Here is a 13,360-nt window from a genome sequence, read left to right on the forward strand (position 1 = left end):
GTTACATTAGCGGGGTTTCATGGTATTTCTATTTTGGCAAAGTCAAATCAGGCAATGTCATTCATTATTGCCACCAATATTTCACTTTGAAAACTATGCAATTATGCAATAGAATGAAATAAGTATATTTGGAGTAAGATTTTACTTTCGGAATGCCCTAATTTTGACTCCGGCATAACTAAAATTACTGTTACTTTATGTTAAACTCTTAATGTGAAACAATGATTCAGTAATTTTGTTTATCGTTTGAAAAGAGCCATATTCTATAAAACACCTGATGTGATATCACACCAGAGAGACACGTCACTGAATGCGTTTTGTTGAGCGCCGCAGAATGCGGATCCGTGTCATATGCTACTGCCGTCACCCGGCCAAGATTACGGTAACACTCGCACGCAACAATGAGACATAGCCGAGCGAGAGACTCATGTAAGCACATCAACTTACACAATCAGCTAACGGTTAATCCAGCCGAAAGGTTTCATTGGAAATAAATCTGATAATATTCTTTGATCCCAGACCGGATTAAACCGTCTCGAATTTGTCAACACTTTTGAATGGTTAATTCTTTTCATTGAAGACAGCCTATAAATACGTTCGGCCGGAATAGATCCGGATATCAGTTTGCGAACAGTTTTTCTCCACAGAGCTTCTGCGCTTCGTGCCAAACCGAAAACAAAAACTCCAAAAACCATGAAGTGTGATGCAGTTGTTGAAAAGATCAAGGCCCGCGTAGCCGGAATCGATGCCAAAGGACCTCGCAAGGTACTCGGAGTGTTCCAGCTGAACATTGAAGCCGCCGATGGAGCTCATGAGCTGGGTAAGTTTGCTTTGCCGTTGAAATATTTTAATGATGATTGGAAATGGGTCATTAAAACATACCGCTTCACCTGCAGTTGTGGATCTGAAAAACTTGAAGGTGACCGACGGAAAGGTTTCCGATGCTGATGTCGTCATTAATCTGAAGGACGAAGATTTCATTGCCATCGGAACCAAGGCCATAACTGTACATGAGGCGGTCGAACAGGGCAAGGTTAAGATTACCGGCGATGAAGCCCTCTTCCAGGCTTTGGTTGATGCCCTGTAAGCTGAATTTGTGATGATGGACCGGGAAAGAGAAAGTGATGTGCTGAAATACCTACGTTTCGTATCGAATCAATTTAGTGCTCAATTTACTGTGTTGAATTCAAACATATCGTAAGAAACAAATATATTTTTCGTTATCTGGAATCAGTTTTATTTCTTTTTGTGCATAGCGTCCCAATGCAAACGTTCACAATGACGCCGCTACCCGTGAGTGCCACTCGAGGAAATAAATGTCATTATCGATTCCAGTGCAAACATAAACACTTAAAATGCCGCACTTCACAGTGCGATAGTGGATGTCGTACAAGTTCCAATGCGAATGCCGACTGGTGGCATAGTGGCAGCCGGCAGATAATCTTCGACAACACTTTAAGAACCATGCAGCACAAGGGTGCACAAGGTTCAGTGCATTTTTCTGAAAGTGACAACCACAATGGCTCGTCGAACGATTCAATAAAAATAATGTTCACTCGATTTGTGCCTTATCGTTGGCAATGTTAATGACTTAATCTGGTTGTTAATGGTACCGTTCACGCCGATCGATGATGGTGCTGAGTGTGGGGCTCGCCGGTGCGTTTTTACACCTGGTCGAACCCGGAACAGATCTTTCAGCATGAATGGTTGAGGTGATCGATTTAATTCAATTGAACAGTTGGATTAGGAATATCATCACATCACAGTATTTTTTTGTTAAAACTGATTGATACGTTTTTAATTAAAACGCAAACACAGCGATGAATCTATGCAAACGAAAATGATTTGGTAAAAAGTCGGTATTTTAGTAAGTAACCAGGAAGTTGGAATGGGTCAAAACCCGATCCACCCAATCGACGTCTAGCGCTATGACCACATTACATAACAAATGTTGTTTTGATGACTCAGCTAGCAAAAAGCAATCAATTCATTACATTTGCTGTATAGTTTACACCTCGTAATAAGGATGACTTGTATGTCTCTCCCCATTGGACCTCTCCTTCTACCGCATTCACCACTGCCGGAATAGATCTATCAATTTCAACGCTCAACTAGGTAACATACCTCTCAGCAGTCAGCCTTGCCCGTGGTCAACGTTCAACAACACAACAACAGGATACGTATACCCTACAAGATTTATGCTGCGATCCGACAACTCTGCCAACGAACGCTCACCCTCCCGCATTCAAGCACCGATTAAGGGCTTCACATTGTTGAGTTGTATACAATGGCAAGGAAGGAAACAGAAAAGGAAGTTCATGATGGAATACGCCTCCAACAACGGTGGCGGTCGTGCCGCCGTCGCCGCCGCACCAGTCAGAGCAGAGCAGCCGGTCGATAACTGATTCCAATCACAAACCTAAGAGCTTCAAATTCACTGACCGTGACTTCTCGAGTGGTTCACAGTTGCCCTAACTCAATGCCACGTTTGCTTCGGGTGCGACAACCCGCCAAAATACTGCGTGCCGCAGTACGAGCGGCGGAACAAACTAAAAGGTTAGTCGCCGCCACTTGAACGAAATAAGAACATCGATCCGTGCAAAAATGTCAATTGGTATGTTTTGCAAGGATTATCATCTGTACGCACCCCATAAACGATAATGTTATAGCAAATTCAACTGAATTGATGGAATTCCTCCTAGGGCTAGAGCCCTGTAGAGAGAAGCTACCCGGCGAAGAGCATCGAATTACACCAGCTAATAATGCATAATTGTTATCGCACAATCGAGAGCTGCGAGCCCAGTCGGTCAAAGTAGTTATTTCCATAAATCTTTTGGTTTTTACGCGCCGCGGACGGTACGCGGCGGGTGTCTTCTCCGTATCATGTTAAAGTAAAGTGCGTCCAAGGTCGGGTGCGATGAGGTGGAACCAATTGTTTTTTTTTCTGCGGCTCACATAGCGGTGCGACGTATCAGCGCACGGCCAGGGGCCCTGAATCGAGAAGCTCTCTCATAGTTATGCACGCTGTCTGGCTTGGGGTGTTCAGAATGATACATTCGACCGCTGCGTAGAGCAGTAAAAGAGCGTACTAAAAGCCTGGTGGGGTATTCGCACTTGATATGATAGTACAACTTGACACTGGGTAAAGTTTGTTTGTCGTAATTTATTATATGTTATTACCATAATTTATCTTCTTTCCTTGGTCATCTGAAACCTAAATGGAGATTTAATCAGTGCAGTAAATTGGTCAGACCGAAAGGGTGGTAGACACAATAAAATAATAGCACTTTCGCGCAACATCAGTTGATGAATAATCGATTTTTTATAGTATCAGGTCTAAGCCGTAGAACTTCAAACTGATGATTATTTATTTCCCGAAAAAAATCTAGGTACCTTCAGAAATTTCCACCTATTTTGATTCTAAGTTTACAATAATTCAGCTACGAGAAATAAATGAAAAATAATCGTACACGCGAATATTCCAGTGCCCTGTAGAACAAACTCGACGCCATGAAACGCAGCTCCTGTAAAAACATTTTAAAATCATCTAAAACTAAACCACATAAATTTTCCTCGGAAAATTTGGTAAGCGTTTGAGAAAACTTTTATAACTTTTGTGCTTTGTAAAAAAAACACGGCCCGATAAAAACGGAAAAGTATAAAAGAGATGTTTGAGAAAATCATATTTCGGGGCACCCTAAGCGTCCAATAAAAAAATATGGGTCTAAAATTTTTCGACTTGGAACAAACATACCAAATTTGAACGAAATCGGAACACTTTTACAGTTGCTCATTTTGCGATCAATACACTCAAAAAAATCGACACGTCACATCCACGTGAAAAATCATGTAAAATTCTGTACAGCAACTTACGTGAACTTCATGTACTAGTTAATGGGAAAATTGATAAAATTTACCGGGATTGCACGTAAACTGGTAGTATGAGTGCGAGTTACTAACAATTCACGTGAATGTTACATGAAAAGTGTGATGGATGAGAATTACCTATGTTTTCACGTAAACTTGACTTGCTGATTTTTTTGAGTGTACTTTCTCGGATTTCAGCGCAAGTTGTAGGGTAAAAAAGGCAAAACATTACCTTACACGACATTTTTGTGAAAAACTTGATCGTCATTCGATATTCTGACTGTTCCAACCTGCACCATGCACAGGCATGCCTTCTTGAATCTCTGATAAAAGTATCGAATATGTATTTTGCCTGTAGTACAAAAACCTTGAGGAAAATGGGGCCAAACAGACTTCTAGATTATGTTATGTTAAAATAAAATTGTTCATATACCTATTTCCCAACGTTTCCTTACCATAGCTTACCCTTTTTTCCTTACCATAGAATCTCAAATTGGAGAGAGTTTGTACATGATTCTTTCGAAACTATTAGAAAATAGGGGTAAATGGGGCAAAATGGGCTACTTTTCGTCATTTCCGCGCATTGAGACCATCACCAATCGATTTATCGTGATTTGTTACATAAGAAAAGTCACTTTTAACCCCATTTGAAGTATGTGTGCGGAAATTGACTAATATTTAAGAATATTTTTGGAACTAAAATATTTTGTGTTGCCAAAAACGGATACTTTTGTTGCCAAAATCGAACCATGCCAAAACCGAACCATGCCGAATTCGAAATCCCACTGTATGTCATTGTTTTCCATGCAAAAACCTACGAAAAGAAAGAAAAATGGCGATTTTTCCAAATTCTATTGTTTGAATTTCCATTTCTGTTTGCTGTTAGACGCGTTAATACTCTGTACACTCATTTTTCGAGTTCTTTAGGCTGTAGAGCCCACAAACCATTGATTTTATTAAAAAAAATCAACTTGCATCCCACAAATTATTTTTTGCCCTCCGACTTTTCAAGCCAATTTCAAAAGTTTCAAAAATAATGGCAATGGCCTAATAAGATCACCGAAAACTATCTATAGTAACACTAAATGATTCAGCGCGAAACGGCCATAGGCCGCATGTGCTGCCGGCCATTGCGGGAGGCAGTCCCCCCGCAAAAAAGTCCCTCTGTCTAGATTTATTTGTTTTTCTAGGTCTATTAACCTCTACTACTTTCCTTCAGTTGCGTCCGAACTAACGACAGCGAGTAAGGAGAGGATCACCCCTGCGAAAGGATACTTTCCACGAAAAAGTTTTCCGTGAAATGTGTAACTAGCGGGTAGAGAACACACTCAGCAATGCGGAGACTCCCCTCTTCACTGCCTCAGGGTCGGCATACGCTCTTGGCTACCGGACAAGAAAACACTTGGAATCGGTCTCAAGCAAACTCCCTTTTATTCTTCTCTGTCGAAACTTTATTCAGCCCACTTTCTTACTATCTATCTCCTACCTCTTTAACTTTTCTACTTTCACTTCGGGGCCCCCTTTCCGTCCGCAGTCGCCTACTTCCGCTTCGCACCTTCCGGACACCGCCGCCGCTTTCCCTTCTGGATATTGGGAGGATACGTTTGGGTGTCGATCACCGTCCCTGATGCCAACGTGCTCACTCTTACGGCCGGTATTGTAGCGACCGGGTCACGGGATCGGGTTGATCCTCAGTATACGAGGTATACAAAACTATACGATGAGGTCCTGTGAGCACAATGGGGGGAAATAGGAAATGGAGGGTGGGCGTCAGTTGGAGGCTTTTTTCCGCTTACATCCGGCTTAACATTTTACCTGAACGACCAGTATATCCGGCACGATCCTCTTCTCCACTCTTTCACCTTTCACCTTTAAGCATAAGCATAAGCATAAGCATAGGATACCGCCCGTGTGCTGCTACTCCGTTATTGACCAGGACCGATGAAAATTGCAAAATGATGGCTGGAAAGAGCATGCTTGGGACAGCACGCTATTCCTCATTGTGCAACCTTATCAGGTCCCTGCATGCTGATCAATACCGACGCCGGCCACGTCCGAATGCGGGTCCTGGTGGGATGGGAAGGAATGTTAGTCCAATACTTGTTGCTACTAAAGACCAGGGAATCCTCTGCATCTTCACAAGTATTTCGGGAAAGGAATTGTTGTTAGTAGATGGGGGGAGTTATATGAGACTAACCTGACTATTCAAAAATTTTCTGGTAAAGCCAGTAATTACGAAAATTAAGATACCTTTAAAAAATACCTTTTAATAAATTTAATATAATGCCATTGGTGCTCATATACAACCATAATTTGATAATTTATATCTAAAAATATTATGCACATGCGAGATTTAAAATGACTCGAAAACCTCGTGACAAATTTGAATTTATTATACCTGAAAACAAAAATCAGGCATAATGAAACAAGCCAATATAGTTCCTAAGTTGATAAGCATTTCCTCCTATCAACGCTAATATGCAGAGATATAGCGCCCTACACGCTTTCCACTCTTTCACCTTTCACCTTTCAGCTTTAACTCTACTCTTTATTTAGCCAATCTTTGTGCCTCTACTGCTTCCTTTTTTGTTGGTTTGCAGTCATTAATCTTTGCGACCTTTCGCTTTCAGGTTAGCCGGATTATTGGATCGTTCAGGATGGCGGATAACATTTCGCGCTCTCCAACTGCGCTCTCATTAATTCCTCCCCATTTTCCGTCGTTTACACCGCTCTTCTTCGGCCGTCCGTTGTCACGCATGAGTCCTCTGGCGGTGGGTAGAAGTACTGCGGTTGTTTCTCGTCGTGTCATTTGTGGGATTTGTTAGAGACAATACCTGTGACCCATGGCAACTATTTTCTTGTCTTTTTATTCCTTTAATACGAGCTACTCGCGTTAATCTCGGCATTCTTGGGTTGCCATACGTTCACTGGTTACAAATGGTATATTCCGCTAAGGTTTTTCGCTAAATGGTATTCGGCGAAATGTTCTACAATCACGGCGAATATTGCTGTCTGCTTTCTGGCTAAGCAATGGGGGGAGTTGTTTTTCACTTTACTGTGAGGAAAGATTGCAAATTTGTATATTAAACTTCTCATGCTTTCAAAGTAACTGCCAAAATGAATCATCTAAGGTTGAACTCCTCAGAAACTTGAGATTGTAACCAAGGCCCGGCATCGTCGAAACCAATACATGAAACTGATTTTCTTTTACCTTCGCTTCATACATGAAGTAAGGTGACTTACTTCATTTGTTGAACAGAACGTTTCAAGCAAGCTTCAATTGAAGTTGGTGGCTGTTTCAATTGACGACAGCAGAAAGTCAGGCACGATTTGTCGACATTGACTAGGTTAACTTTAATATGCGTTGCATTCTAGGAAATGTTACTCAAATTCAATTTATTCCCATTCAAAGTTGCTGGCCGAAGCTTCACTGCTTCATTGTTGAGGGACGCTATGCAATTGAATGTGACGTTGTCGGGCCCTGATTGCGACAAAGATCAGATTCATGATTTATGTACAACACAGTTTAATTTGTGGCAATACGAAGTTTGTCGCACTTTGGAGCACTTTGCACTTTGTAAAGCACTTTGGAGAGTTTATAAATGGTACAGGTAATGGAGAAAGCGTCAGATACAGAATACGAATTGAGGAAGATGGGCAAGCTGTGGAGCAACCCACGTTAGTTCAAGTTAAAAAGGTGATAAAAGAGCTTAAAAACGGAAAGGCTGCTGGGAAGGACGAAATTCCGGCCGAACTTCTGAAAGTGGAGAGTGAGCAACTGGACAAAGTAATCCATGCCATGATCGAAAAAATCTGGATGAAAGAAGAAATGCCTTCAGAGTGGCTTGATGGTTTCATTTCTCCGATTTACAAGAAGGAACACCGATTCGATTGTAGTAAGTATCGGGGCATAACACTTCTAAATTCCGAATATGAGATACTCTCCCGTATTCTGTTCAACAGATTGAGACCGTTATCAGTGTGGTTTTCTAGAAGGAAGATCGACTACGGACCAAATGTTCACCTTGCGTCAAATACTTGACGAATTTTGGGAATACAATTTGCGGATTCACCATCTGTTGGTGGATTTTAAGGCAGCGTACGATTCAGTGAAAATAATAGAAATGTGGCAAATAATGCTCGAATACGGCTTTCCGACCAAGCTAATAAAACTGTGTCGTACAACGCTTGACAAATCAAAATAAAGCATTAAAATAGCTGCTGAAATATCATTCGTGACGCCCACGCCCCTACCTAGCGCCTACACGTGACCTTACCCGGTAATGCTCTATTGAATAGCCAAGCTAGGAGGTGCGATGATGAGTGGTTCCCGGCTGCCTGATCTCAAAGCTGAGGGAACTGAGGGATGAAGGCTGAGCCACACGACCTTGTTAGTAGGTAAGCTAAACAACATAAGTTTTTTTAATTATTTATTTCGTTTTAGCTCATGAAGCAAGCACCTCCTACTGTACAGTGAAAACTCGGGCCGAAGAAAGTTTAAATTATGCTGATGGATACCAGAAGCAAAAATTCAATTAATAAAGGAAGCACTCAAATTATGCAACTCTATTCCATTCGAAGGACTGCTGGTGAGATTGTTCTATTTTTGTCCATATATCTTCATATAATGTATATTAATATAACCCTTATTTTATTACATTGTCATATACCATCATTATCATAAGATGCAAGGAGCATCGGAGTGGAAGGGTATCGAATGACTCGAAGACTGGATGAGGGATGTGGTAACCAGCCCAAGCCATATAAGGTCGGAGAGGATTTTGACGCGCCCTTCTGGTACACAAATCATCACGCAAAATAAGTTTGCACGGCGAAGTTATGTATCTAGAAACCGAAAGTCTATGTTGGAAGGAGTGTCTTATATTCCCGTGGAATCATATAAGCGACATTCTCAGGCAACAATGTGTGTTTTATTGTACTCTTATGGTGGTCCTGAAGACTAATTTTGGTTTTAAATGCCATCATAGGAATGTAATAAAACTCAAATTGTTACTTGGGTTGCTTATAGATCCACCAACCCCTTTTGGTCCTGCACGAACAGCATTGACATGAAAGTTGCTAGGTAGATAAATTCGATTCTGAGGTGATTCTATTTGCATACAATAGGAAACCATTGAGATGATGGTGGCTAGCCCCATACATACATACATACATACACACATACATACATACATACATACAATACTTGGCAGCAAGATGGAAAACGGCGAATGGCGTAGACGCATGAACGACGAGTTGTACGAGGTGTATAAACTAAACATGATGACATTGTGAAGCTAATCAGGTGCCGGCGGTTACAATGGGCTGGACATATAACCCGAATGCCAGAAGAAAGTTCAGCGAAAATAGTGTTCAGCAGAGAACCTGGACGAGGTCGTCGGCTTCGAGGTAGACCACGCACTCGTTGGGTGTGTGCGATCGAGGAAAATGCACGCGCAGCGTGAGTGCAGAGTGGCTGGACCAGCGCCTCTATGGTTCAAAGGTACAAGTACCAGCGAGCCACATGCCCTGGCGAGTGTTGTGGGTGTTCGAAACCGGTTGTAATCTCAGATTATAGCTTGGTTCGACCCATGCACCTACCAGCATTGGACAAAAGATAGGAGTCACAACGACAACTTGTTAAGCGCAGCTACTAATAACCCCCCTCCCCTCCCCCCTCACCTCTCCATTATTTCTTCACCACTTCAAAAACATTTCATTACTTTCCCCTACCGTCCCTTCATCAATTGTAGAACCACCGTTTCAAAAAATATTAATATATGTTTGACTGCATTTCAAGGTCAAGACTAAAAAACACGGGGTTTAACCTCTTCCATTGTTGGGGACCACTCCCACCTGCAAGGATTAACTTATGTCAAGGAGCTAGTGTACCAAGTTTGATGAAATTCTGTCCAGCTGTTCCGGAGTTATAGCGGTGCGTACAAACATACCCAAGTGGCAAAGTTACGATACTTTTGGTTATATCAATTTATTAATTACTCAAATTAGTCACATAAAAGACAGGTTAACTGTTTTATAACAAATGTGCTACTTGAGTACACTCACTTTTAAACATTTATCTATGGATTCCCTCTTTTGTCAGTGACCACCCTCCTTTTGGCTTCCCTTCCAGCCACCTGCACATCTATTTCCATTTCGGAAGTTCCCATGATACAAGAAGCTAAGATTTTATCTTCAGCCTTTCCATCATTGTCTCCCGGCCACTTACGCAACTGTTACCGGTACTGTTTGGACCTCCACCTCACCCACGGCCGCGTTTGGTGAAAACGGTTCAAACGTTCCCGAGTTATGGCGGAACATACATATATACAAAAAAATGGTAATACCACTGCAAACAATATGTCATAGATAGATAGAACAAAATGTCGGTCTATGTTTTAAAGGCTTAAAACTCTTGAAGCGATAATCATGAAAATTTTATTCGTGGGTTTTCCAATACAAAAGATGTTTCTGTGCTGTCGTTTGTATTATATTTCAGTGTAATATTTTAGTGGAAAGGGGTAACTTCACTGAGTGGGAAAGTGAAAATTTTGTACATTGAATTTCACGAGTATAGATAGCGTTCCTGTACTGTTAGTTTTGCTCAGTTACATGTATAAAAGAAATAGTTATTTGTCAGTAATTTTACTCTATTTCAACGGAGTAGTTTAGAGAAGGTATGGTAATTTAGAATAGCAAATATTAAAAATTCTCGGGTATGGGCAATGTTCCTGAGCATTCAGCATTGGTAAGTAGTATAAATGAAATCAAGGTAGTAGTTTTCTAAAGATAATTTCTAGTCACTCAGTCAAATAATGCATATTGTCATCAACCACTGATAGCTGCTTTTTCTGTTATTTTACTGAAAATCAGCAACAGCAGATTTTTCTATATTTGATGAGTTGGATGATAGAGAAGAAAACGGCCACAAACACATTTGAAAGATCAATTTTTTGTTTTGTTTTGTTTCTGTGGGGTTGGGATTTGAACCCGAGTCCTCGGCGTGAGAGGCGTGAGCGCTAACCACTACACCGGGATCGTCCCCCAGATAGATCAATTGTCAAGATGAGTATTTGTTGTTTTTCAAATAAAATTCATAAAATAGGTCGGGACTTACTTACCTGACGATTGTCCAATAACAGTAAACTTTAGCTAGGATTTTTTTTATTTCAGTTTATGTAGTTAAAAATGAAATACATTTAGATAATCACAACAAAACACATTGAAAGCATATTTCAGACAAATCTGAATAGACACAAGATGAATAACACACAAAACATCTGCACTCAAATCTACTATATTACCAACAAAGAGGTAGAAAATCAGAAGAAGAAAAAACACAACCAAATGTCGGTCCATAGATTGAACCACACAGTTAAGACCACAACACGTTGGAAAATCAAGCCACCAATCGCGCGCGCTTACACATACACACGGTAGCGGCGAATGCTTCCGGTTCCTGAAGGATGCTGCTGGATGCTGCTGTGGCACAAATAATGACGATAACGATGATGACCGCACACATAATTGCGCCACGAACAGCGAAACGGTTTGCGAGAAAAACTAGGTCACACCAGTCAGCAGTGAAATGGATGGAAATCAGTCGCCGTGCGAAGTACCATGCCCTTGCATATATGTCGGTAACGTTATACGTTTAATCAGCAAATCGGAAACAGTCCTGTGATGTTCCTGTCAAGCTTGCGAGGGTGGTTATTTGAATCGAATTACGATTTTCAATTTTTTACTTCTTTTGATTTTAAAAGAAATCAGAAAACTTCTAGATTGTTCTAAACGCGCACAATTCTCGCAAAGCAGGTGGAAGCTGTTACAATCTAATGTTTCCAATCGTTGAATTCCCTTGACCGCAATATTAAATAAATTACCAACGTCTAGACGTAATCACGACAATATTGAGCAATTACTTAATTAAGATCATCCGTCTGTGGGGGGTTTCATTTCATTTTCGGATTTAACCACGAGTTGTTCAGTTGGTAATGACATTCCTGGGATCACTTCAATCTGATATAGTCATTAATTTATTACAATATTATAAGAAGGTGGCGATTTGTACCAGTTTTTATACGTGGATAATCGCTTTACGCTTGTTTATGATCGCTGTTGTAGCTTTAAAAGGTCACATTGCAAAAGCGATGAGGTTAATAGTCTTTACTCAAGTATCTCATTGCTTGAAATCAAACTAGTTCTGAAAAAAAATCCTAGTCGCTTACTTATTGGGGTGAAAAGGGGGTATTGCTGTGGGAAGGGGCAGTAATAAATGGTGCATAATCTTAATTGTGAACTCATTCAGCTACCGGTGCTCTTTATTAATTAAATAGTTGTAACTATTGCCTTGGCAGTGAACTATACAAGAACGTCAGTGCTGGGAGGTGCTACTACGACTATCGCTAGTAAATGTAACTGCGAGGGAAATCGGAAGTCTAGTCTAAATTTATCTAAATTGTAAAATGTAAACACACGTCAACAAATTAAAACTTGAACACGTAAAATATCGAAATGAAATAACAATAAAAATGTGAAACAGATTTTTTTTATAATATGTTAAATTTATGGTACGGTATTCCAGGCTAAGCAAATATTTAGATTCTTTCAATCCTATTGAGTACTAACTGAGAATGTACTTTTGAATGAAATATAATAATATGTTGTTTTTGATTCACTGAACAATGAAAATTTCTGACAAAATGTTTTTAACACTCAAATGTCTTGTTAATTCTTCACTGCTTCAAATAATTTTGATTCGTTTAAATACAAATACATTTGCCTAGCCTAACGTAACCAATATTGTCCAATAATTCGTCAGCAAATATACGGTATGTTTTCAACATACTTCATAACTAGAGGTAAAACACCAAAAACCAGTAGAATCAAACGAGAAACAAAAAAACTCGAATCAAAGGACTATTTGCACACAAAAACAAAAGCAAAACTTACTGCCAGGTTAGACTTCCGGTAATGCCCTCGCGCAACCTATCACGCAACGAACGTTGCCGGCTCGGGCCGGGCCCGGTGGGAAGCGTCGGTGGGCTGCCGCCGGTGGTTGATGACATTCTCGGGCTTGTACTGAACAGCGATAGTTTGGTCGGACTACCGCTCACTGTTGCGGCGCGTCGCGCGCGCAGCACGAGTACGGCGACGGTCAATAATGTTGATTGAATAATAATTTATTGTTTATCCATTTATTGTTTTTTTTTGTTTAGTGTGTTGATTGGTTCGTAGTATAGCGAGTTGGCGTCGGAGAATGGAATGAATAAACAAAGAACATTTCGTTTCCATCAACAAAGCGATTTTGAACGGGCAAAATTAAACGATGAGTGTATTGGTTTGTTTTATTGAATTAAGTATTCACTGCGAATGATGCCATTCAAATGAAGCTAACAGTTGTTGTGTTACGTGTGACTATTTACAAAAGACAAAGCATAATGTTATATGCACCAAGTTTAAGAAACAATTAGTCAACTGTTTTCAAAAAATT

General features: G+C 40.5%; 2 protein-coding genes across 2 annotated transcripts in view; one reads left to right on the top strand and one right to left on the bottom strand.

Annotated features, from left to right (window-relative positions):
* The window catches only part of LOC128742004 (nuclear receptor coactivator 7), a 464,218-nt gene that overhangs the window by 354,445 nt on the left and 96,413 nt on the right, over positions 1-13,360 (bottom strand). The window lies entirely within an intron of this gene.
* Positions 694-1,087, top strand: LOC128742006 (sterol carrier protein 2). The gene is made up of 2 exons (XM_053838178.1): positions 694-820; positions 897-1,087. Exons 1-2 carry the CDS (start codon positions 694-696, stop codon positions 1,085-1,087), a joined length of 318 nt encoding a protein of 105 aa, XP_053694153.1.

The sequence above is a fragment of the Sabethes cyaneus genome, chromosome 3 (genome assembly GCF_943734655.1).
Source record: "Sabethes cyaneus chromosome 3, idSabCyanKW18_F2, whole genome shotgun sequence".
Lineage (NCBI taxonomy): Eukaryota > Metazoa > Arthropoda > Insecta > Diptera > Culicidae > Sabethes > Sabethes cyaneus.